Here is a 27,574-nt window from a genome sequence, read left to right as displayed (position 1 = left end):
ATAAAACCACAAAGGAAAGAGAAAGAATGCAGAACTCTTAATCATCACATCATTCTTATTAAGGCTGCTGCTGACAGGTTGACAGGTGAAGAAGGCAAAGGAAACGTTTGTATGAATTTGCACATGTGGGAGCTGCAGCAGTGTCTCGATGCATGCGTGGAAAAAGATGAAAAGAGCTTGCAACAGTTGCAGATCGTGATTTATGAGTGCACGTGAGAAAACCTCACATACAGTACCTCCATATATGCTGTGTGTGTGTGTGTGCACTGTACCAGTCTTTGGCGAGGATCCGGAGACGCTGAGCGAGCACTCCATCTTTGCCGTTTCCCACGGATAAACGCTGCTATCGTCCGACTTGATGGCGATGGAGAAGGATGGGCCTGCAAACGCCAGCACATCGGTTCAAATGAGCTTTATTCAAGAGACATTTGACACAGACAACAAACATCAGAGAAACTCTGCTGAGATCAAAAGGGCTCGTTCAAACACAGGCTTGCTTTTAAACCTACATATACGATAATTCGGCATTCGGGTCCCTGAGGAAAGACAGTAGATGTGAGCTTGCGGGGAGAAAATATAGTTCAGCCCTCAGATGATAAATACTGCTTTAAAGTCACAGTCTGCGGGTTCTCTGATATGCTGAAATCAACAGCAGCACTGTAGCTAAAGCAGATGGTAGCTCAAAACCAGAGCTCGGCACCCGCTATAAATTTGTAAAAGGGAACCGCTGCTGCAAGGCTAACAAAGCCCTCAACTATAAAGATTTATAGCTACAATTTCAAGTGTGCCTTCAGTGTTGACACCTTAATGGCTTTATATTCTGCAACCCAATGAAGTTTTCAGGTTGGCTTTGGGCCGTTTCGTTAGAAAAAAGGAAAACGCTTGAGGCTCTTTCGGGTTATGTTTAAAATTAGTTTACTAACAAGTAATTTCTGCTTTTGCATGCTATGCGTCTAAGTGGAAGGAAGGAGTGAAAAGCCATTTTTTACATGTGAAACCTTTTGGAGCTGTAGATCAGGATCTCTCTCACATGGAGCAGAATGTAGTCTGCTTCAGAAACTGTGTCGAAGTGGAGACGGTGTTTTTCTGAAGCAGTTGGAGCATGAATGATGCACCACACACAGCACGATTTGCAAATCGGACCAATCTGGCATCACACTGACTTTGTAATAGGGAGCTGGCAGGTTAAAGACCGGCTAATGTCTTAATAGACTGCGCAAGACGTGGGAATTCTCACCTGCACCTCAGTCAGGTAAGTCTTTAAATACAGTTCAGAGTGGCAGCTAATCTGTGAGAAAAACTCTCAGTCAGGGATGAGATAAAGAAAAATATGTGTCTGGGTCTTGAACCAGGATCTAGTTTCAGATTTCGAACGTTCATCGAGTCTTGAAATCTATGAGTAGGTTCAGCAGGTCAAGGTCCACGCTAGGCCTCGATGGAAGCCTCACACAGGAGCGCTTAACCTGACAGTCTGCCCGCCCCCTCACCGCTCCTCACTCTGTTCTGGATACTTTTAAAATATGTGCAGATGGTCTGCTGAATTATGAGGGTCCCTGCTGAGTTAATCCCCACAGACTCCCATGTTAAACTGCTTTGCAGCATTAAAAAGCAGTTTTAAAGCCAGGTACAAAAAATAAAAGTAAGAAAGTAAGAAAGCTACAGTCAATTTCCCCTTTTTCATGACAACTGTAAGATTTTACACAGCCTTAAGTTCTTCTTAGGCGTGTGTCCACTTTCAACGAAAGGTGGGTGCCAAGAAGAGTGTTACCTTTCTGTGCAGCTTCAAATCCAAGTTGCAATAATCCGACAAATAATACGAATTACTGTTTGGTTAATTGCCAATAAGAAGGTAAGTATATGTCCCAGAGATGCATTTACTAGCCTAGAGTGCGTTTAGCGACCATCTGCAACAATTGGTTTCAATAGCGAAATGTTTATTCCCTGACCAGCTGCCTGTACCCCACTGAGCTGTAATGAAACTTGGAAAAACAGCAAAGCAAACAGGAAACGTTGAACGCTCACCCTCAAAGTAAAAGCTGTGCCTTATTGCTGCTACCAATATTTTCCAAAAGGTAAAACTTTTATTTTGAAGGCAAAAAAAGTCTCTGCTTCCAGTTTTCATCATGCTTTTCACAGTTTAGCCACCACTCGACGAGCAGGACCTGGTGGTTACTGACCGGGCTCTATTCCTATGTGAACGGGGCTTTAGCAATCAATTTCATAGCAACCACTGGCAACCGGTCAGGAAATATAGATGTGTCCTTTGGGACCAGTTAACCCCAGATAGTTGGTAACCAGATCTAAGCCTGTGTGATTCTATGCCTGGAAACCAACACATGGAAGAATTGGGATCATCATAGAAAAAAAATAAGGATTCATTCAGATATTAGCAAACATGATCCCTATCCTTGGACAACATAATTTGTGGTGAATTTGTGTCTTAAAGTGTAGTGCTGATTGGGTTGCAAAACAAGAAAAGTGACGTACAAATTAATTTGATCGTGTGGAGAAAAGGAAAAAAAAAAAAACTGCCCGGGAATAACTACAGTCGTGAGACCTTGGAGCCATTTCTCGTAAAATCTAAAATGTTCTGACAGTTTTCCCTCAGAAGTCTGCACTCCCCATGCTGTCATGAGTAGCATACTGTATAATGCATGCACTCCAGCTGCATAAACATTATGAAAATACTAAGACATGTTTAAGTCTTGCCACTGGTGATCTATATGCAAGTCCAAAGAACGCCTGGCCTTAAAATTCCTTTACGTCGCTGATGTTTGTATTAGGAAGCACGTGCTCATCACTCTGTGCCATGGATGGTCTTGTCATGAGAGGACAAATGATATGTTGGATGACACGGATTTAACTTAAAACCTTCTAATAAACGATGAATGATTGAGTTTAGGAATGTGTCCCAGTAAAGGTGGACATTAAAGTTCTCCTTTTAGCTCATTCCTCTATCTCACTCTGGGATCAGAGCCAGACTCTACTAATGAAGACTTTCACAAAAGAAAAGGTCATGTCTGAAATGGGGACATTGTTTCTTATAGAAGATACCACTTTTTTTTTCGTATACTTATATACTTCTCACTTAATTTTAACGGTTAAAATCACTTAAAGGCTGAATTATTAAACAGTGACTGTGCTGTTGAGACGTTGCATTTCCATATACCTCCTCGCAGAAGATCCCCGTGCAAGGCAGAAATACCACAGCACGTCTGAAACATTGAAGATACAGCTGGAACAATGGGAGGCTTGCCAGTTTGTGGATGCACTCGACACACACACAACAACGACGAGTGCACAGCGCTTCCGTCCCCCAAGGCGAGTGTAAGGGGTTCTTGAAAACCACTCTGCTTGAAGCTTGATTGCTGTTAGTGTGGGAGTGTGTGCGTGTGTGTTGCTCTGTGTGGGGTCAACTCAAAATGTTCAACTCGGACACACGCGCTCGAACACTTGAAAGATTACACACGCACGCAAGCAGAGAGAGAAAAGGAAAGCAGTGGTGCAGATCTTTGCAGCTGGCTGATTGGCCAAAGGGCTTCACTTTGAAGTTGTCTCAGAGAGCGAGGGAGGGAGGGAGGGAGAGACAGCAGGGGTGAGAGAGGGAAGGGGTGGTGGAAGGAACGAAGAAGGTAAAAACAGTGTGATAGAAGAAAAAAAAAGGGAAGTAAAGCTCAAGGGTTCCTGCCCTCCCCAGAGAAAGACAGAAGACAGTCTTCAGTTCATCTTCTCCTTTCCAATTTGCTGTCATCTTTCACTTCTTCGCTCCTGCAGCCTCAGAGCATCTCTGCTGTCACCAAACGTCTCTCGCACACGATTAAAAATGTTTCATCCAGTCTTTTAACAAAGATGTGCGACTTACTCCAGGTGGTGGCGTCTGCTTTCAAACTAAATATTATGTCCCCTGAGAAGACTTCCTAATCTTTTTGCCCACAAACAGTAACTTGAAGTTGTCATCTAAACTGTGCTTTGGATTTCCATGCTCTAATTTCCTCACGGTAGCTCATTCACTCATAAATGTAATGGTTCCTAATTTCATGGCAGCATCTTTTATCTGTATTTTTTGCATAAGCAGGTTCTACGTGTGGTTACTTATTAGCTGTATATAAAAGATGGAAGTAGCCACCATAATGTGACCTATATTTGACTTTAGCATCAAAGCTACGATCATATTTCATTTATTTATTTATTTTTTAGAGGAAAATGTTGCTGCATGAGATGTTGGAGGACTTCGTGATCAGCTAATGCTAACAAGCAAGGTTAGCATGGTGCATTAAATGATATATGGGTGGATGACACAGACTGCTAATTAGTGCTAAGTAACATACAAATGACATACTAAAGCTTCACTCACCAAAACCGGAGAACAGACTTCTTGGACCATCTGCACCACAGAGCATATAACCGTGTTATGATGCTCCAAAAGGCATCAAAACCACAAACGCAGGCTGAGTTTACTCAGGAGAAATAGTGATGATGCTAAAGCTACTACTTTATGTTGTATACATTTATGGTTTTATCTTAATATGGGCATTTTACTTAGGAACTATGGAGACAGGCTGAGTTTTGGAAACATCCTCTAAGTGGCCATTAGACAAACTGGTGTTTTTCACATTTTTCAGCTGCGATGGTTAGCTTTTACACAGGGTTATCAATTCATATATGGAACATTACATCGCTAGATAGATACTTTATTGATCCCACGTGGGAAATCTCTGTGTTACAGATACGAAGGTTTCCAAATGATTGCTAAATTATAGATGCAGACAGATTGCCGACATGTTGCCATCAATCTGAATGAGCGTATCAATAAGCAGAACTCGAGGGGACTTAACTCAGCTGCTTGTATTCTGGTTATATAATATATGTTTCAGTCACCATATCACAAATGTTAAACCTGAAGTGAGAAGTATTGTGATAATATCACATCGCGAGGTGTCTGGTGATTCCCACCTCTAGCAACTACGTCACCATTTGTAGGGGAGTTCCTGAATTTCTCTTTCAGATCTGTGAGGTTCTGACTGGATTCTCAGTGTAAGCAGCTAATTTCTGTTTAACATGTATGCAGATAGAAATAGATTAGCAACAGACAGCCACACGTTTGTAATTTTCACTGATTTAACACAGTTAATCACTTTATTATCATTGTCCTTTCTCTAAAATTCTCCACCTTTTGTTATTGTTGACTTTCATCTTCCCTTCATCCTCTTTTTGGCAACTTTCCTTCTTCTGGTGATGCATACCTCCACGCCAACCCCCCAGCCGGCCCTGATACTGCCTCAGCTGCTCTCCACATTGTTTCCATTTCTATTTCTCTGCCTCACCCATTGCACTTTCCTCCTTCTCAGTCCACTTTACCACCTCTCTCACATTGTCTTCCTTGTTGCCTCCCTCCTTCCCTTTCTGACGCTCCTGTTTCTCCTGTCTCCTACTTCCCAGATCAAAGAAAGTTAAGTAGGCCAGTGGCTGTGGTGGGCGTCAAAGGGCTTAAGGTGTGTATCTGTGTGTGTGTGAGAGTATCTTTATCACCGCACATTTTTAGGGAATTTATGTTGCTCATTATTAACACTGTGTGGGAGGAGGATGTGTATTTATTTTGTGTAGAGGGATGTACAGAACACGGATGCTTACACATTTCTATAAATAGACAGCTACTTTGAGATTTCCAGGATAATTGCAAGGCCTTAATATTAATTTATTCGCTGGTATTTGTTCCCACTGTTATGAAAGTGAATAAGTGATCGAAAGACTAGACAACGGCTCTATTATTGATGAATTTCACTACAGTGCTTGGAAAATATTTTATCACCATTTAGCATTAAATTATGCACTTTGCATAAAGGCTGCTTTTAGGAGGTTTCATTAAATGAGACGGTGTCTTACAAAACAAATACAGCCTTAGGAGCAACACAAGTGAGAAAAAACCCACCTACGAGTAAAAGGGCGCAATTAGGGTGGAGGTTTAACATGAACTCTGTCATCCTGTGCTAAACAGAGGAGCAGCTGCTGGTTCTTTAGTGTTTTTTCGACTCTAAATTCACATGTAAAGTTTATCTCAAAGCATAAACTCAGGCCTCCTCAGCAAACACACAGTGACGTCCTCCAGGGTGACTGAAATGAAACTCTGCTGCTAAGTTTTAACAGCCGCTTTGAGCCCCTTCAGTCACCGCAGTGGCAGACGTACGCTTGAAATCAAGAGTTTTCTGTACAGGCAGCAATCAGAGTTATGTCTCACCTGCCATCTGATTGCCTGTTGTAAATCGCTCTCTAAGGGTCCTGTTCTGACCTCTTGCATTTTTGCCATTTCATCAAACTTGAGCATGAACTCCTGTTTCAAAATGATTCAGCTTTCACAACGAGAATCAGCTCTGGTAATAAGAGGTGGGTCTTCAGAATTTGAGACCAAATAGCAGGCGTCAGAGCCTTCAGCGTCCAAGCCAGGAGCATGCTCTTTGGGTTTTCTTCATCCTTGTTTATATTCACAGGGCTGTCCACAGTGAATCCATCCCGCAGGACAGATTTAATGTAGATCCTCTGCTGTAATGTTCTGAAGTAACTGAGGAAGGACATTTGACTGAGATGGCCAGAACTGTAGCGTGTGTCGGCACACAGCCCACTGAAAACAAAGGGCTTATTTTGGCCACACTAACACAGTCTTCCTTTGGGACTGCAGTTTCACTTGAAAAAGAGAAACCTGGATCCTAGTATGTTTCATAATTATCTAACATTATTCTAAAATCTTGCAATCAGACTTTTACAAACATCATAGCACAGAAAGCACCCTCCTGAAGATAACGGATACCAGCCTGAATACAGATTCAGGCAAACTGAGTACCCTGGTAATGTTAGCATTCAATACTGTACATCCTAACACACCATCTGACAGGTTAGAAAATTTGATTGGGTCCTACAGGGCGATCGTGGCTCAAGAGTTGGGAGGCCGCCTTGTAATCGGAAGGTTGCCGGTTTGAGCCCCGGCTTGGACAGTCTCGGTCGTTGTGTCCTTGGGCAAGACACTTCACCCGTTGCCTACTGGTGGTGGTCAGAGGGCCCGGTGGCACCAGCGTCCGGCAGCCTCGCCTCTGTCAGTGCATCCCAGAGTGGCTGTGGCTACAATGTAGCTTGCCATCACCAGTGTGTGAATGTGTGTGTGAATGGGTGGATGACTGGATATGTAAAGCACTTTGGGGTCCTTAGGGACTAGTAAAGCACTATACAAAATACAGACCATTTACCATTTACAGGGAGTGTTCATGCATGGTATACGATCATACTCTCAAGGTAGGGATTATTTATTCTGTCTCCATTGATGCTTATGAATCAGACAAAAACGTAACGCCATGTGGAGTCCAGCAGGGATCAATCCTTGGTCCCCTTTTGTTTGATCTTTTAGTGATACTTTCAGGTATACAAGGCAGGTTAACATATCTATGCAGATGATACCCTGATCTATCTGGCTCTCTACTAAATGATTCCTATTGATTCATTACATTTGTCTCTTGGGGCACTGAAGACTTCAACCTATGTGAAAAAACTTGGTATAATGATGGTTGACAACCTTAGTTTTGCTAACCATATTTTGGCTTTAGCTACATCTAGCTAAACTGATTAACTTAAGAAGTTATTTCATTTTTGTTCTTGGATTCGATCGTGTAAAGCTTGTTGACTGTAATGTTTAAAAACAGGCTATATAATTTATATAAACGCCTTTCATAGCCTAACCACATGGTCTACTCGCCAGATTTGGCTCCATATTACTTTAGCCTCTTCTCTAAAGAGAAAACAACTTTGGACATGCAGTGCGCATCGCAGACATACAGTACAAGGGTTAGAACAAGAGAAACCTACAACCAGCAGCCATTGTAAAAGTGTTGCAGGCTGCCCAATGACGCAACCTTGAAGGGGAGATCGTCAGAAAACCACTTCAGATAGAGGAGGGTGGAAATTTTGGAAAACTCACCATTTTCCAGGAAGTTTATCCTGATTTTATTTGATTCTGAGCTGCTGGCTTTAGTCCAAGCCTGTCCCGGCTGCTGTTTCGTCCATGCAGTGACGTCACACCAGTAGTAACCTCTGTCGGACAGCTGGACACCTGCCAGGCGAAACCGAAACTCTGCCGCACCCGACTTGGTCAGAACCAGATTGTCTCTGAGTAAGCAGTCAAAAGAAATTGTTTTATATGTCTCAATATAAAACAAGAAACTGCAGTTTGTTACTTAAATGTGTTCATGTGTACCTCCTGTTTGGGTCTGTGGCTCCTCCGTGCTGTACGACATTGTCCGGGCTGAGAGTCATGATGGTCCTCACGGTGCTGTCCAAGCTGTCCTGAGACTGGATGAGCACAGAGTACCCCGCATCACCAATGTTCTGAGTGGTGACACTGCAGCCCAATTCAAAGGTAGAGCCTCCTACTGATGCCTCACGGATGCGTTTAGCCACCACATTCACAATCGGACCTGGAAATAGAAGCGGCCGTTCAATCATTTAGTTCTAAGAAGAGCGTCATTCAAACCATCACAGACAGGGGGAAGTCCCCACCATTGACAGGGGTCAACGGGAAGTGATAAGTACTTAGACTATGAACTGTGACTCATTCAAAGCAGACCCATACACACATACACGCGCAGCACACTGCAATTACATCACAGCCCAATCAGCTAAATTATGGTCACCAAGTTCAACATGTAGATCTCAAATAGGGAGGAAGTGAATGTCTGTGTGTGTGTGTGTGTGTGTGTGTGTGTGTGTGTGTGTGTGTGTGTGTGTGTACTGTGACAGTGAAGCTGAGACAAAAGGAGGTCTGTTGTGGGATTCTTCTGTAAAGTCTATAAACGATATGGACACATTAACATTTATTCATGAAACTCAGCAGTGAAGCTACTGTGGCAGCCTGGCAGTGCATGAGTAGTTTTCTGAATCACGAATCTGAGTTTGGATTTTCTGTATTTCTTCCAAAAACACCTCATTAAGTATCTCACTGACCGGGCACATTTGTGCACGCACACAGGCAGGTATACTGTTAATTTTGCCAAAACACTGATACAAAGCTCAGTTTTTTTATCTGCATGTGACACAGAATCACATCCACAAAAGTGGAAGTCTCAGTTACAGAAAAGAAACTCGTTTCTGCTACTTTCATATGTTTTTGGTAAGTCACACTGAATTAAAAGGCAATTTGTTGTAATAATTTTGAGGCTGGTAAGCCTCGACTATATCACAACGGTTTATGATTCTTTTGTAATAGATGCGGCACAGCAATTTCTCCACATTCTTTTAATTAAAAATAATAACATTAGCCCCACTGACCAGCAGATAAAAGCTAGAAAGAATAAAGATCTACATGCTTTTTCTGATTACTAATGCCAGTGAATCAAGAATCTAAGTCATAATAAAAGCTTTCTTACGCTTGGTGTCCCATCGCACAGTCAGCGGCGAGCTTCTGTTCTCAGAGGTCTTCACCATGTCTCCCTGGCTGTTGACGCTCCAAGCAGACACACTGCAAACATACTGGCCCATGTCGATCTCCTGCAGAGCGAAAATGAATGCCCATTAATGCCTCCGAGTTCCTTTATCGACACCTGACTGCCATTTACTCTTTCCATCACTTTATACTCATTTAACCACAATTTAGCCTCATAGCACTTCATCGTTTTCAGGATTCCAATAAGACTTTAAAATTATTGCAGGGCAACGTTTAGCTGCACAGCATGTAAAACTGTACCTGTGTGCGGAGGATTCGCAGCTTGAACGTGTTGGGCTGGACTCTGCTCAGCGTTAACGCACCGCTCTTCATCCTTTCCATATAAATCGACCCCGGAAGCAGGTTGCCATTAGCATCCAAGGAACCAATGGGATGTGAGGTCTGAGGATCGCCCCCTAACCCTGCCGGTATCAGAACAATTTAAAAATTGAGTGATTCTGTGGAAAAACTTCTCTAAAGTAAATCTGAATTAAACATACCAGGAAGCGATGTGTGCTCCCAGCTGACGCCCAGTCGGCCTCCAAGAGGTAAGTTGGCAATGTTGGTGACGCGACAGGCGAGTTCTGTTGGCTCAGCTGTCGTCTGGGGGTTGACTTCAGCCACGAGGGTCAGCGTGAAGTTCGGCTCTGTGGTGAAAAAGCGAGGCAGCATAAAATTAAACTGGGTGTCAGTACGGAATAGAAAACTTTAAATGAGGTTGGGTGGTCTGATAACTCTGGTCCTTTTGGGTTTTAAACTCATTTGCAGTACTTTTTACCCAATTAATTTTTATCAGTTTGAACTGCCATGCTTTCAATTTAACCTCAGGAAAGGCACAAGGAAAGAACCACAGCTTTATGGCAGCAGACTATAAGAAATAAGCAACTGCAAATGTGAAGTTCCATCCAAGCATCATTCAACCTGAACAAAAGCCTAGCCCATAAAGAAACAGATAAACCTGACTGGCCTGCACAGAGCTCTTGTGCTCATTTTAAAATATACACAAGCTTCTATGTCCATTACTTTAAAAAATATAGCTTCTTGAAATTGGATGATTCTTTTTGATGCACCCTGGTGAGATTGTGTTTTTAGTAGCATTTGCATGTTTATCATTCTGTCTGTAAACGGGATAGCTCGAGAAGCTTTTACTGAATTCTGATAAAACTTGGTGTAAAATGGGACCACGTTAATAATCCATTAAAATTTGGCATCCATCCACCAAGGTCTTAAAGGTCAACTTCATGATTTATTACCTGAAAACTGACAAAAAAAAAAGCCTCAAAACTTAGAGACGTGATGTGGTATACATCGTCAAAGTGATAACAGAGCTATTTAAAACTGAAAACACAATACTATTGCCTTTAAAGTAAACGCTGTTCGGACAGTGAGCTGACTTTGCAGAGGTTTGCGCTTCTTGTTATATAAAATATATCCTGTCCTTGTTTTAAACTCGATACATAAAGTATGGTCGACTGAAAAGAAGCCTCAAGCCCAGATGGTGCAACTGGCATAATTAAGTGGTCAGACTTAGAATGGCAATTAAGTTTACCGGCAAACAGCCTAGAAGGCGGCAGATTAATGGCCATGACCACATAACATAGATCTAAGTGTACACATACAAAATCTACAGCAGGAGACGGGCTACGTGGAGTTTTTAATTATCCTCGTTGTCAGCAGGGTTGAAATGAGCACTTCTTTTAAGAAGAGAATCAGAACCCTGACAGCTGAACAGCTCCTCGATGATAATGCCAGAAATTGAGTTACTGTGCTGCCTCGAGAGACATTATTCCCAACCCAGCCGGGTATTGCTTTCATCAGTCAGTCCTAGGTCACATTAACAGTCTGACATCACCAGACACATGCAAAGTGAATCCTCCTTTTTTTTCTCTTTTAGGTGATTTCTTCCTTAAATAGAGTTAGGTGACTGAGCCAGATGACAGAAATAGAGCAGAAATAACACCGTTAACTGTGTGAGATGAGGTGGGTATCAAAGCATTAATAGTGTGTGTGTAGGTGGGGAGGCAGGTCCTCTCAGTCAGGCATCCAGATTGCACCTTTACGCGTCAGTGAACAGGAAACGCACAACAAGATTTCCACCTGCTTAACCGTGAGAAATCACACACACACACACACACACACACACACACACACAGTATATAAAAGTAGTTCCTGATACATCCCAAAGTGTGCCAGCATACCAATAGATGCCACTATACCACACACACACACACACACAGACACACAAACACGCAGCCAAAAATGTAAGAAATCAAGTGCATGGGCTTGGGTGTGTTTGGCAAAGGAGTTGGTTTGCATGATGTCAGCTGGACGTCATACGCACACACACACTGACTCATGCACTGTCACCATCTGGTGTGAAACACACACACACACACTTTGATCAATGAGAACGTGTGAAGCTCCTCTGCCAATTAGCCACGCTCCACGCTCTCTCCCACACCGAAATGTTGCCTCATTTAGTCGAGTAACATGACCACTCGTCGCCAGTTCAGGGGCTCCGATACTGTACAGCAGCTTGTGACACAAGGCTTTAAACGCAGTAGGTATACACTGAGCAGCCACAACATTAACACCACTGACAGATATAGTGGATGATATTGATCCACAGTGAAATGTTTGCTTGTGGCATTTCACTGGCCAGTACTCTGACAAAGCACCCCATCATGTGCCAAACACCTAAAAATAATAGCACACCTAGAACAATCACCCATGCCGATGGCACAGATACCAAGGAGAAAGCATGCCGCCACACTGCAAAGATGGCTCAGGACCACGACGGCAAGTTAGAAACCCGACCTCCAAACTTCAAACTCTTCAGTTTTTATTATCTAATGGATGCGCCTCGACACACCCAAACCGTAAAGTGGGAATATCAAACTTAAGGCCCAGGAGTCACAATAGGACTACAAAAGACACCAATCTGACCCGATGAACGCCTTTGGAGAATATGAAGGACATATTTTGGACTTGTAGCCTTATTTTCATTAGTTTTACAGCGTTTTCTGTTTAAGCCCACAGAGCCACGCTGACAGATTTCTTCAGACTTCTAAAACATGGCTGAAACTCGTGCTTCAGCTAAGGAAACATCCAGCCATCCATCTATTTTCTTACCCACTATTCAAACTTAGTTTCCCCTTGGAGGTACTGAAGCCTATCCAAAAGGCGGGGTTCACAAGTCCATCACAGGGCTGAGGGGATATCAGTTTCCTACTCCGCTGACTATATAAGTAATGCAAACTAATTTAATCAATAGTCTTAAAACACTGTGGTTAAACCACTAACTCTCCGTGTCATCTCACCCACATGACAAAAATTGCCCAACAACAGTTTTCCAACTATGAAAAAGCTTTAAATATGGAAAACCGATGCAGTGTGCATGAAACTGAGCATCAATTCACAGTCATCCTGCAGTTTGTTTCAATGCAAGAAGAGCAAAGAAAAAATAGATTTCATGTTAAAGAGGCTTTTCACACTTCTGACCTGAAGTCATGTCCTCAAAGCTGAGTCTGACTGGCAGCCTAAATTGCTCCTTTCTGTTATCCTGCGTCCTGCAGAGTTAAGCAGGGAAGAAAATTGTGTAAAACAAGCTTTAAGAAGAAGAAAATGGCTCCATTAGTGTGTGGATCTGGGAGGCAGAGCGAGGAAAAATAGGTCATTGTCAATAACACAACAAACTGCTTTCATCACACAGCATGTGTTCACATCGAGAAGTTACTCTTTGGATTTCAGTGAGAGCAACGGTGACAGATTCACAAACCACTAAGTGCTGTTTTTTTTTATTTTACACATCAATTGTTATTTTTCAGCTCACATAAAACTAACAACTGATTTTAATATGAACAAATAGATTCATTTTTATTAGTAGAGCTATCAGCCATAACATTACTGACGGACAAAGTAAATTCACTGAGACCAGGAGCTGTGGGACAGCAGTATCCTTCAGTGGGACAAATGACCACCGTACTAAAAAACCTCCCCAGGAACAGATCAAGGAACATGACAGTCAAGCCCAGACACAGGTAACTGCTTGGGCCCTTTGCTCATAACGAGGCTCTTACTCAGGGGCTGTACATAGCTTTAGTTTTAGCCAGGTGACAGTAACTGAAAGGTCTGATTAGGTCTGTTACGGATGTTTTCGTGGTCCCCCCTTTGCAGTTGGCTTTGACTAACTTTGTGTCTTCACTCACAGTGAGGAGAATCCAGCAGAATCATCTCTAGAACTGACCGAACGATTTCCCAGGAAAGGATCAGACATTTCTCCTACCTGCCCTGAAATCTTCACATCCTGCTGCTTTCAGAAAGCAACAAACATCTTTAAGGACTCGCTCACTGCTCACCATCTTTTTGAACTTCTGCCGTTGGGCAGACGATACAGGACATTAAGAACGCACATGACTAGACTTCAGAACATTTTTTGTAATATTTACATGTTTTATCTACCTTCTTATAAATTTCTATTTTTATCTATACTATGAGGAGATCCTGTGTTGAGCAGCAGTTTCCTGTCTAATTTATTGTACAACACAAATAAAGGAGCCTTAGATCTTGATTTGCGACTGGAGAATGCAGAGACCAAAAACATGAGCACAAAAAAGACTTAAGAGATACAATATGCTGTAAACTTTGTTCTCACATCTTAAACTGTAATATGGCTTTAAGTCCCTCTCTTAAGGTGGCTCCTGCGTCTAAGTTTAGACTTAACGTTATATGTGTGATGTCGAGGAATCAGGTGGGAGCCAGCACAGAGATTCACCTCCAGTTAACGCACAAGCACACGCATATAGTGTTACAGGCTGTTACAAAGTTTTCAGTTTGTGAAAATGTATCCGAGAATCCATTAAAGTGAAGCTTTGCTCAAACAAGGAAGTGCAGCCATCAGCAGAGGTTTCCTTGGAGCTCAGAAGTGCTGCGTGTTGTTCTTTCGATGAGCTGGGCTTTAACTGGAATGCGTCTGGTCACCGTTTCCTGCTTCAGCTCAGTTACAGGTGGGCCGTGAGCCACGATAAAGCCGCAGTGACTAGCGGAGGTTAGCTGGGGAAGTTTGGCGGTGACTGTGCCATTAAGCTGGGCAGCGGCGTTAAACTCTCAACCAGAGCAGATTCAGCAGTTTCACCGAACGGGAGTGTTTCTATGATGTCAAAACAACCAGAGGCATGTGAGTCGCCCTTGTTGCGCTGGAGCGTGCGCACACAGTGTGTGTGTGTGTGTGTGTGTGTGTGTGTGTGTGTGTGTGTGTGTGTGAGAGAGACGGGAAAAGCAGATATGAATGGGGGGGGGGGGGGGGGGGGGGGGGGGCCACTTGAGCCATTCCCTCCTTCTGTCAACACAGCGCACTTCTCCCAGGACGGAGGGAAAATGCGGGCTGACACTGAACAGATGTGCTTTTGATATCACGTTTACAGCTCAAACAACTACTAATCTAATGTTGGATAAGACACTCGTATTAAGACACTGAATCTCTAAGAGGGCTTACATTACTTTGGACAAATACACCTCAAACTGATGGCGAGGTGAAAATCATGCCAGGGCACAATAAACCTGCAGGGGTTCAGAGAATGAACATTCAAGCTCTGCAGCTAGAAAGACAGACACTTAACTCTATAGATGCTAAACATCACAAAACCACAGAGTGGAGCTTTTTGCATCCCGTGGCCATGCACAACCTCCTTAATTTAGCTGCTTATCATTTTACTGAAGGATAAATTTTCACTGAGTGTAGGAAACTGCCGGAAAGCAGCAGGAAGCATCTTAAACACTTTCCTTAGGGGAGAAAAAGTCATACAGTTAATCCTGTACGAAACAAAGTTTACCAAGCTTAACTCTCTTATTCACGCAACCCTTACACACAAAGTAGAGACTAATTACAGTTTTCAGATCCTTAAAATGAATCTGGAACATTACTCGTTTAAAATTACTTACTTTTTCTCCAATTTAAACATATGCTGGAAACAACTGGGGATTTAGTGTCTTGCTTATCAGCTTCAACATGTGGGCAGGAATTAAAACCACCATCCCCAAGAATGATAGCCAACCCTACTTCCCTAAGCTACGGACACCCACAACACAAACACTCGGCAGCATCAACACGGTTTGAGGAAACACAACGTCCTCTTTATTTGCATTTCTTTTTTCCAAATGAATCACATACATGTTTTAATTCCTGCAATTTTACAATAAAGTTAAACGTTAAAGGAAAATTTGAAAAAGATTGGCAGAGGACAGCCTGCTTTAAAACATCCATGGAAATTGATAGAACATCGACCAAGAGCTAATTATTTAATCAGGTTTCTGGCGTGATGTCAGGTGTCCAGCGTGTTGAATGTCATGCAACCTCTGGTCACGATGAAAAAAAAAAAAGTGTGTATTCCCTGACTGGCTGGTGAGTTCGTTCCTGGAGTTTGTCGGCAGTCACTAGGTAAAACTAATCGGAAAGAAGGCGGTGCACCAACAAAACTCATTGTGGTTTCTTTGGTTGCTAGGAAATTGCTGTAGTTTATGCAGACTTGTTTGAAAACACTATTTGCTATACTAGTAGTAGTAGTACAAGTTGGTCCAAGTGCTAACGCAAACACATCTGAAAATATTTCACTTTTTATCTTTAATCTGTTGCACTTTCAATAGCAACCAGCGTGTAACAAGTGAGAGTTTATAGACAAGTCCAGGCATGTAATTCCTTGCAAACTGTGGGCAGCTGTGGCAGACTGAAAGCAACAAAAGCAGTTGTAGGATTTCGGCCAGCTGATCGCAGATACACATAGGTGCCAGGGGTTCACTGACTAGTCTTGAGCCTTTTGTGACTGGGACACACCTAGTTGGGAGTGGCTGGAGCTTAAGTGGTATAAGGTTGGTGGTTCCTTTCATCGCCGCTCCAGTCCCCAGTTTAAATGCCTTGCATACCTAAATATCCGTGGGCAAGATACTGAACCGCAAGTATGAATGTGTGTGAATGTCAGATAGAAAGCAATGCCTGTGTGAGTGGGGCGTGTTATAAATGTTGTATAAAGTGCTTTTCATGCTCAAGTAGAGCACCAGTTCATCCATCAACTTCAGCAATCGACTATCCAGCAATTGCAATTAACCTGGCAAACACTCGCCAACCGGTCAGTGAATGCTCATTTTTCCCCTCACAACTGGTGGATGGCAGATGCTCCATGCACATGTGGTCTGGCCCTTTTTCACTTGACTCTGCCACCATGATTGTCACACAGCCAAGTGGCGGACAAGTTAACAGTCACGTGTCTGCAAAACCTCAAAATACACAACCTTGCAAATTAATGCACAGAATCAGTAGGTGAGGGAGATTTTAGAGCTTCTTTGAGAGCTAGTGAGGAGTCAGTTTGGTTGTTGTTGTTAGCAAAGGGTTAAACAACTCTTTCCAAATCTTACAAAAACGTTCATGACAACTATGGAAGGTAACTACTTTCAATAAAACTTGGTTATCAGATAGACAATTTATCATTGGCACATCTAAAGCACATCCATCTTTTATTGCAAGTAGATCCTATAGCACAGGCCTGATCTCTTGCAAATCTTATAAGAATGAAGCTGCCTTACACGGTAATTACAACAAATGAGGCTCCAGTATTTTACAAGCTAACAATGATGTATTAATGCAGCTTCACAGGAATCCCGTGTGCAAAGTATTGCCTGTTCCTACATTCAGCACACACAGAGAAAGATACTCGAATCCAGAATCCTCGTTTCCAGCAGTTTCTCTTTTAATCTGCGTTTTGTTGCTGGAAGAAGATCTGCCCCTTTAGCTGCTAAATGCTCCGGTATGTTTATCAGCTGGTTGATAACAGCTTGTTTGGTGCCAGTACAGTTGGATGATCAGAGCTTTTTCCATTGCAAATGACACCACCTGACATTCACATCTCAGCCGGAAGGCTGAGCCTCTCCATCCTGTCTGCAGAGAGGTCTCACTGTCTCCTCTCAGTCATACATCCAATTGAGTGGGTCTGTGACCTCCCCCAAGTGGTTCAACTACCTCCACTGACTCCTCTCAGTGTGGAGTGGCAGCTGAAACACACAGAGGTTCACACATAATACTGAATTCCTCATTGTGCCGTGGCACGAGGCCAGGCAGGCAGCAGAGAAATGAGATTTCAGCTGCTCATTTTCTGTCCTGTGCTCAGAGACTGACTGCAGAAGAAGAAAAAAAAAGATCAAGTGGTTAACGAACAGCTCACATCTCTGTTCTCCAACACCAGAGATGTGTGAGTGCTAATCTTTATTTTGAGATCACAACCCAATAACGCCCAATCATCCCTCATTAAATCGCAATGAACAAAGCTTTTTTTTCATGATGCAAGTGCGTGCAGGAAAACCACAACAGCTCGACTGTTTGGCTTATTGCAATAAAATGCTGGGAAAAGCATAGACATCTTCCATTTACCCTCTATGTGAGAAATCCACTGGCTCAAGCTCAAGATGGAGATAAAAATCAAAACTAGTGACAAGAATCAAAGCTCTGAGCTGCTCCTTTAGTTCAGCTTGAGATCAGATGCCTTTGACTCATATGCATATACTGGATTTTCCATGTATGCATGCAGCCAGTACATGTTGCTCTACCGGATTTTTGCTACAAATTGACAGCAAACAGCCACACACGACTAGAGCCACCTGTCTTTGCTCCTCCCAACAGTGTCATATGACACTGTATAAAGGGTGAACATGTTCCTTTAGCTATAGGATCCGTGAGGCGCACTGTAAGGGTTACATGAAGACTACTAAAACCCTTTTTGTAGCAGAAATTTACTGATAATGTTTTTTAGTCTACTCTTTCATCTTTATATTGATTCTTCCACTAAAAGAGGTGATATGAAGCAAAGAGGTCAAGCAGACACGTTACTGCACAGGACTGACCAAACTGTCTCAGTTTCATGGCGTATACGTGCCACAGCTGTGTGCACAAACCCTTTGAGTTTACCTTCAAATGAAGTGGTTTAGATAATCTGGAAACAGCAGCTTAGAGACCAAAATGATTCACAGATTCAAAGCGAATGTGCACAGGTCCGTATCTGCGTGGTACGCAGACATGACTGCTGCGCATATTCATAAAATACACAAAATTGAATACTTTGCATGAACTACAAGATGTCTTTTTTCCAGTAAAGTGGCTCTACTGACAGTAACTCCAGCTGACACGACAACGCGCGCACACATAGGGGAAGTGTAGCCAAGGGTGAGACAAATTACACCCTCTTTAACTCCGTGTGTATCTGTGTGTGTGTGTCTGTGCGTGTTCCTGCCGTGGGGAAACTCCTAAACAAGTTCTCCAACTCTGTTTTTTTTTTTTTTTTTTGCACTTCGTGGTAGGGTGAGCCTGTAGCAAAGCATCGTGGGAAGAAGGGGCAATCCTCAAGGCCGCACATCAGTTGAATAGGAGCTGACTGGCTGACAACACACAGAGAGACACACCAACGTGCACGCACAAAAAAAAACTTGAGAGGAACGGGTTTGGAATATATGAGCTTCTGTATAGTCAATTAGAAATGTTAGTGTGTGTGTTTCAGCAGACGCAGTATGAAGGAATGTTTACCCCCAGGCCAGCATGTAAGAGTTCCACCAGTGAGAACCGCCTCATACCCTCAGTATGTGGGACACACAAACACACTGAAGACAGTGTTTGAAGCGTGCGTGTGCATGTGGCACTTACTTCTCCAGAGAGCGCCTTCAACAAACCTACTTTCATTCTCATACACTTGTAAACCACTCAGCAGACACACACATGCAGAGGAAGCATGCAGATAAATCTGAGTGCTATCACACACACGTAAACACAAACACATGCAAACGGTTAAGTTGGAAAGCGAGACGATGTCCTTGATGGTGCCGTTCGATACTGTGCCCTTATGCGGGCTGACTTTGATATGCGTGTGCCCGCAAAGCTTTGCTGATATTTGCAGATGTAACACGGATCCTCCGGGCTTGAGGAATCTTTTGAGTTTGGAAAAGAGATGGCTGTTGGTTTAACTAAAGGCTGCCTTTGACATACTTTACAGGATGTCCTGCAGCTAGCAGAGGCGCACTGTACCGTCCACTGAGACTGACCGGCTGTCGTTTAGATATATTGTAGTTTAATAGCTGGACCACACCATAAGACTGCTCACTATGTGTTTTACACTAAATACATATAAAGAAATCCTGCTAAACTGCTCCATGTGCATGTACATTAGACCTGCCTTCGTCTAAACAAAGCCATTAGCTGTTTTTTAACATGCTGGACGTCGCCAGCTCTGATCACTTGCTCGCACCGTCGACTCAGGCCAACCTTTGACAATAACTTCTCTTTAAAACAAAGATGTGCCCGGTGCTGAACATGTGTAGCTGGAACAAATCTGCCTGTTTGCTTTTTGTTTTCGTAACAGTACAATTTGTCTAAAGATTTTGAAGGAGGGCACTGCAATCGGGAGGGGGGGGTGCTCAGTGGTTCCAAAGCAAACAACAGGCACCCTGCGCCTTTATAATTCATGCGCGGCTAGAGTAAACAGGAACAACACACATTCAAAGTCACATTCTGAAGCCGGGCTGGTTGATATACTGTTAGATTTTACGCTAACAGTAATGACACCCTGTAGCTTTTATTATCCAGCTTCTGCACATTGTTAGCAAAGCTAAATGAACCTGCTTCTCCAGTTGTTTAAAGCACACCAGGATATGGATTCCACATTCTCTCTCTGATCCACACGCTGGATACGGGAAAGGAAAGCCCAGCTAAATTCTCCAAAGGCCGGCTATAAAACTGGGTGCAAACCAAGAAGTGATAAAGCAAAGGTGGCTGTTAACGCTGAGTCACCCATGGAGCACTAGCTGACTACTTCTTTTCACTCTCTTTGCATTCATTAGTAATTATTAATCTCTGGCTCTCTTTCACAGTGTGTCTTTTGTCACGTCTCCCTCCCGTCATCTCCAACCAGTCGCAGCAGATGGCCCCGCCCCTCCCTGAGCCTGGTTCTGCTGGACGTTTCTTCCTGTTAAAAGGGAGTTTTCCCTTCCCACTGTCACCAAGTGCTTGCTCATAGGGGGTCGTCTGATTGTTGGGGGTTTTCCCTCCATTATTGTAGGGCCTTTTCCTTACAGTATAAAGCACCTTGAGGGGACCGTTGTTCTGATTTGGAGCTGTGTCTACAAATCGGGCAAGTAGACTGAAGAATCCAGCAACAGCATGAACCTCTTGTGGCAAATCCATCGCAATGTTCAGGGATTTATGGGTTATTAACTTGTTAGTTGAACGTCCAGTAAATGCTGAAATGTTTCCGATTTCCTTTTGATGTAAGTATTTTCTGGCAACCACGTCCCCCAAACTCCGTAGAGGGATTATGGGACTACGAGGTGCTTTTGATCCTTGCTGACAATATTACAGCCAAGAAGCACCAAAGCAAACTGGACTCCATGAATATCATTAAGGGTTTTATGCTTTTATGCTCTCCGAAAACGAAATGGGGACAAAAAGACTAATTGCCTTATTCCTGAAATAAACCAACACTTGGGCTTTTCAAACTTTTAGCCAGTCGATCTGCCAAAGCACTTCCTGGGAATTCCCCAAACCATTAAATATAGTACAGTAGATGAAATAAGAGCGCTTATGTAACAAATTTTTATTTATTCATTATAGTCCGTTTCTTTCATTGAGATCTGGGATTTGGGGAATTTGTGAGAAATTCAGCTGTTCTTATGATCAGTTATAACAGGACTTTTACATCAGTATTGAATACCGGAGACGCCACAATAGAGCAGGATGGCTTGGTTAACAAACCAAAGATTTAGCCATTGGTGTAGATGTTAATACACTAAACTTTCTTTTGGCTGATCCCTCAGTTCCCAAGAGGCAAAGATTTTACATCTTCCTGACGCGCCCATTGCTTCTTACCCCCAAACCTTGAACCCTACTTGAGGTTGGTTGGTGTCTCCTACTGGAGTCAAACTGCGGATTTCTTAAACGCAAATGTTAGCCACTACACAACAAAGCCCCTATTAGACAGTATTTAGAAAAAAAAAGTCAGCACCAAATATTATGGATGGGAAGTTAATTTTATTTAATTTTATTCTAAATTCTGTTGTTGGCTTTGATCCATTATCAAAACAGTAATTCTGTTTCCTGCATGACACTGTTGTTGTGTCTTGCTTTTATAAAATTCTGAGTGGTTGACCTTGCAGGAAAGACTATTTGGGTCAACAAGATCAATTTAGAAGAAGTACAACATGCATAAACCCTCATTCGCTTTTCCCATTGATTATGTAAAATTTTCCAGGTTGGTTCTGCCTGGACCACCCAAGTCTGCACCAAACAGACTTTTAGTGGTAAAACCTGCATCTGCCCTTGAAAGACGGCCTTTGCGGCTTTTAATTAAAAAAAAGAAAAAAAGAAAAAGAAAAAAGTCAAAAGTCACCTTCAATCCCTAGTTGATAAAGTCAAAAAAAGAAAAAACAATCTCAAACATGGTGTAGAATGTCCAGGCCCCCTGCTGTTTCAGTTCTGACTGACGATGTTCTGCTCTCAAGGTCCCTCCACCTTGAGAGCAGAACATCAGTGTCAGCGACCTATCAGTCTGGACATTGACTGGACCATTACAACACCTTCATTCTTTTGATTTTAAGCCATTCTGTTACAGGTTTTCTGCTGTGCTTTAGCTGTCAGACAGATGGCCTCACATTTGAACCTAGAATATCTTGGTATTCTAGCAGTTCATGGTCAAGTCGATGACTTCGAGGTGCACGGGTCCAGTGTGGACCTGTGTGCACCAAATGTGGTGCTGTGCATCATGGCCAAACACCTACACTTTGGTCTCGTCCATCCAAAGAACATTATTCCAAAATTCTTGTGGTTTGTTCAGATGCAGCTTTATAAACTGGTAGTAATGCTGTCATGTTCTTTTGAGAGAGAAGAAGCTGTGGAACTGTTTCCGTGAGTATTGCACGATCTTTGGGGCGAATTTGATGGGACGTCCACTCCCGGAAGCATCGACCAGTAGAAGGATGAACTTTGGATTGTTTGGAAATTTCCTTATAACCTTTTATTATGATGCTTCTCTAAGATCACTGATGACTTCTTTCCTTCTTGGCACTTTGTTAAAACAAACCTGAATTCTCCAGAGCTGCAAACTGTAGTAATGGTGTGCGTACTACAGTACATCCTTCTGCACTTTGGCTTCTGCATTTTGCTTCTGCATTTTGATTTGCTTCTACATTTTGATTTGCTTCTACATTTTGATTTGCTTCTGCATTTTGGCTTAATTTTTGTTAAATAAATAAATAAAAGTGTCATATGTCATGTTTGTAGTTCCACTGAAGATTTATTCACCTCATTTTAAGAGCTTCTGAGCGTAAGATGAGTTTTTATTATTATTTACTGATATGTATATATACACTTACCATGACTTCAGCTATGTATATTAAGGATGAAACAAAGAAACCAATTCCATGACTAACTGCATGACACAGATAACCTTCCCAGCATGCCAGCTATATCTAAATACAACATGAAGTGAAATTCAAACACAGCGAGAGCAGGATGGAAATAGAGAAGGGAAAGACGGATAGACAGAGAGACCACCCACCACGCCAGTAATTGATTGCTGTGTCAACTGTGTTTGACATCACTGCTCTTTAGAAGCAGGATCAGAGCATCGTGCACATGTACCCAGGCACACTAACAGAATACGCAGGGGTACACGGAGCAGGACAGGCATGACTAATCAATCCTCTTCGCAGCAGGAGTCGACAGGCTGATGAGGGGATTAAAGAGCTACCCCCCTTAAGACTCAAGATTCATCTCTAGCAGCACTGTTACACATCCACACCTCATGAAATCATACATGAGAAACGTGCACATGGCTTCTTACTGTTACTTCCCCCAACTACTCCTTTAAGAAAAATTAGCCAACCACAGCCAAGGAGATGCACACACACCTTCCTGAGAGTGTGTTTGTCGAGAGTAGGAACATTTAAAGTTTGCTGATAAGGTGAAAATTGAGAAAGAGACAGTCATTATTGGTTTTATGCAAAAATCAATAAGCCAACAGACAGAGCCCCACATCTGCTGTGTCACAATTTAAACTGTTTACTAAAAAAAACAAAGCATCATAGCTCAGAACACGTCCAAAAGCAATTCAAATCCATCATAGGAACTGAAGCTGTAATTAAAAAAACAGCCAACAAGATCACTCAACGAGAAGAGGATTTAGACAGTGAAACGTTTAAAATAACTAATAAATTGCTGATTGTTTTAGCAGCACATCAGGGTGGCATTTCCCAGCTTTACTCACAGCAGAGCAGAACGGGGCGTTTCACCTTTTTCTTCTCTAAACCAATGTGCTGGAAAGAAATCCTGATCCCAGGCGCACACAATGCTACAAGCAGAAAGAAGTCCCAGTCTTCCCAGTAAAGAGGCTGTTATTACAAATAAATTAAATTACTTGAGGAACTTAAATAAGACCTATGTTCATTTCAATATTTTTACCTTTCATCTCTAACAGTGTTTGCATGAGTTACACTACAAAAATGATTTGTCTTTATTCGTCCCTCGCTCTCCTGCTTTTTGCAAACATTCTTCTGATTGGCTGACCTTGGCAAACAGAAGGTAGGTGGGGCTTCTCCACTCAAGGACAGACCCATGTGCTGGAGATGATACACACTCTCTGACATCACACAGAGCCGAGAATAGAAAAGCACTTGGTACCCGAGAGCTTTTTATGGACAAGCACAAACATTTCTGCAGTGTAACAATAATGGAAACCACAATAGGACCACTCTAAAAAGATTATTTAATGTTTTCTTCTCATTACTGATTTGGTCCTTTAAGCTCAACTCATTCATTTGAAACATTATACGAGATGAGACATAGTGTGGCAACAAAGAAGAAGAACACTGTGGAAAACACTCACGGATCTCAGAGACCTTCACAGTCACAGGGTTGGATGTCTTCTCCGCTGTCATGTACCACCTCCGTCCTTCTATATTGATGAACGCTCTGATGCGGCAGGTGTAGTTCCCTCCATTTTCAATGGTCACCCCCCTCACCCCCAACCTGTAGTCGCCGGTTTCTGTTCGCTCCAGGCTCGCCTCCCCCTTTTTTCCTTGCGCTCCGCTGGAGGATGTGTTTGAGATCACCACCCCGCTGCGATCCATGGTGATGATTTCACGGCCGTCGGCCAGCCAGGACACTTCCAGGGAGAGGGCGGGCAGGTTGTCGGCGGTGACGCCGCACATCAGGGTCAGCGAGTTGCCAGGAGAGAGGACGAGAGAGGTGGAGGAGGGAGAGGAGGAGGGTGAGGCCTTCACGTTGAGGGAACGACCTTGAGAGGACAGACATGGCATCAGTCAATGAATCCTAAGAAAACACTGCATGAAGACAATAAAATGCTTCAAGTCTCTGTCCTCGCACTGACCCAACCCACCAAAAAACACATCTCATGACTCTTTTTATGAATTGAGACTTCATGTACTGAAGCATAATGAGCATTTTCATGTTAACAATTAGTCAGAGAAAACAGGAAAAGGCACAGATTCTGTCAAATGAGGTGTTTCCTACATCCACACATCTACTCAGGTAGCCTTGTTTTTTCATAGATCAACGATGCGATTGATCGACTAGTTTTCCTCCAACAGCTGGATGACTAATTTGTGAAGATCGGCTTTCATGTGTCACTACACTGAGCTCGCCGATGCTGCAGGGCAGAACAACCGTCTGCAACTAGGGCTGAACGATATATCGCATTTGCGATAATATCGCGACATGATCAAGTGCAATTTTCTAACCACAAAGGCTGCGATTATACTCTGGACATGTCCAAATTCATGGGCTGCATCCTCCTGAGGCCGCATTTGTAGACCGATTACGTCACAGCGACGCGCCGAAGGCTGTCCAAATTACTACCATATCCCAGAATTCATAGCGCGGCCCAGCCAAACTCCAGTTTCCAGCAATGGCGGCCGCTACTAAGTTTTAAAATTACTCATACTAATCTTTCTGGGTCACAAAATAAACTTTTAACATATTTTCAGGCGAGAAAGTAGTTGTGTAAACATCAAATATCTGCTCGGTTTATCAAGATATCCCATATTTGCAAAAGTGCTTCGACGTTTTCAGAGGCGTCTGCTACCCACCAGCTCGACAGCTAGCCGGGAGCTCGAGGGTTACTGATGCGGCCGAGAACGGCACAACTCCCGGCACATCATTTTCAGATCACCGCGGAGCAGAGGCAGCTAATTAATGCGCAGTTATTTCTTTAAAGAGTACGCATAGTATTATTCCTTTAAGTAAACAAGGTGCCCATGCCTGCATGCCCACCAATCAAACTGTGGGAAACACTTCCTTTATGTACACAAACCAGCTGGGCGGTGACAGCACACGTAAGCACAAAGTCCCATTCAAAGCCAAAAACACTACACCTGTGACTCATTTAGCACGACAGATATATGAATAAGCAAATTGGCCAACTGGCTGATTCGAATCTTACCGAAAGCGGGAAGTGCTATTATAGTTCGGGATAAAACGGGATGTAACAGCACAGTCTGTACATCCTCGTCATATCAGTCATGAGATAACAAAAAAAACATTTAGAGCAGTGCATGGGTGTACGTGATTGCTCCTACAGCATTGTTACGCAGAGGTGCTCAAGAAACCTTCCTGCAGGTCTCTTTACTAATTTAAAAAAAAAAAAAAAAAAAAAAAAAAGGGGGGGGGGGGGGGTTTAGCCAATTACAAATGGCTGTCAGCCTACTTCTCCTTTTTCTTAAAAAAAAATGTATCTTTAAACCCAAAGATTGGATCGGGCTTGTAAATATCATCTCCAGTGACAACATAAACAGCAGTATGGGGGAGAGAAAAAAGTCTGTATGGTGTCTGGAAACGGACAAAAGAGACAAAGCTCACTCTGTTTGACTTTTCTCATCCTCTTTACTCAAGTCAGTAAGTCAATATAAAGAGACTGGGACACAATGGACCTGAGACCGAGACCTGTTTGTGTGTCTGTGTGTGTGTGTGTGTGCACTGCTCATCACTGGTTTCATTACAAACCCCTTAAGAGGATATGGTAACCTGGAAAGATATAAGATATGGTGACCAGAGCAACCACACCGATGAGCGTGAGAGACAGACAGAGAAAGTGTGTGTGTCTGAGTGTGTGTCTGTGCACATAGGGGCCTCTATGGTCAGCCAATGAGGGTCGTGAACCTCCTGGGAGAGAGCGAGGCAGGCAGAGAGAATGAAAAGACGAGCGGTTCACAGAGGAGGAGATTCCTTTAAAATGAAGACAGCCACACAACAGAGGGAGAACTCTCCCATGTCCCCTCCCTCCCCGCCCCTCTCATCCTTGACTTTCTTCCAATTTCACTCCGGGCATTGTCGCAAGCTGCTTGCACACAGGGAATCGTGGGGATCCTCTCTACACTTTGCTGAGCATTGTGTCCCAAGACGACCGCTGCTGCGAACTGCCGTTAAACATCCAACAGCAGCTCACAGATCTGCACATTAAGTATGCATATACTAAATATCTTTTATCCCAAATCAGGAAGCAGATTTGAGGATTATGTACTGATCCCTCCCCTGCTGGGGATGTGCAGAGAACCTGTGCGCGCAGACTCACGTGGAAGCGGCGCACTGCACTGCTACTGATGACCCTCGGCTTTTTTTCAAAGGATCTTTTGAAGCCTGAATAACCACCGGCCAGCTTCCTTTTCAATTATCCCAGAAAAGATATTTAAATTTTGTCCAAGGGAAGGACAAACGCACGAAGCTGAGGCCGGGCAGCAAATCACTAACCGCTGTGGCTGAAAAAAGGAGACAAAAAAAAAAAAAAAAAAAGAAAGAAAGAGTTGAGTAAGTAATAAGTAAGCAGATTTAGTGTTAAGAATCATTCACTTCAATCATTTCACCTCAGAAACACCTCACAGGTGTGAGGACTGTTAAAAAAATTAGTTGCCCATAATTAGTTGATAAACCTGATCAGACTTCACACAGCTCAGTGTATAAAGCCCCATAATGCGTTTATATCACAGGCGTCAAACATAAGGCCCGGGGGCCAAAATTGGTCCCCGGAGCAAAGACTTCAATCCGGCCACTGGAGCACTTTGGATAAATTTCAGACTTTA

General features: G+C 43.0%; 1 protein-coding gene across 1 annotated transcript in view; it reads right to left on the bottom strand.

Annotated features, from left to right (window-relative positions):
• ptgfrnb (prostaglandin F2 receptor inhibitor b) overlaps window positions 1-27,574 on the bottom strand; it is a 77,783-nt gene that overhangs the window by 29,501 nt on the left and 20,708 nt on the right. Inside the window, exons 5-11 of the mRNA XM_086282791.1 lie at window positions 24,367-24,777; window positions 9,961-10,107; window positions 9,722-9,882; window positions 9,405-9,525; window positions 8,237-8,456; window positions 7,961-8,148; window positions 273-380 (exon numbers count right to left, since the gene is read on the bottom strand). Coding sequence (XP_086138917.1) covers window positions 273-380; window positions 7,961-8,148; window positions 8,237-8,456; window positions 9,405-9,525; window positions 9,722-9,882; window positions 9,961-10,107; window positions 24,367-24,777 — 1,356 coding nt within the window. The remainder of the gene's footprint in view (window positions 1-272; window positions 381-7,960; window positions 8,149-8,236; window positions 8,457-9,404; window positions 9,526-9,721; window positions 9,883-9,960; window positions 10,108-24,366; window positions 24,778-27,574) is intronic.

This window comes from Aulonocara sp. 'chitande type north' Nkhata Bay, linkage group LG23 (assembly GCF_057382095.1).
Source record: "Aulonocara sp. 'chitande type north' Nkhata Bay isolate Kocher_YH1m ecotype deep benthic linkage group LG23, A_spYH_male_GT1.1, whole genome shotgun sequence".
Taxonomy (NCBI): Eukaryota; Metazoa; Chordata; class Actinopteri; order Cichliformes; family Cichlidae; genus Aulonocara; species Aulonocara sp. 'chitande type north' Nkhata Bay.
Note: the sequence above shows the minus strand (reverse complement) of the source record. Positions and strands in the feature narration are given on the sequence as shown.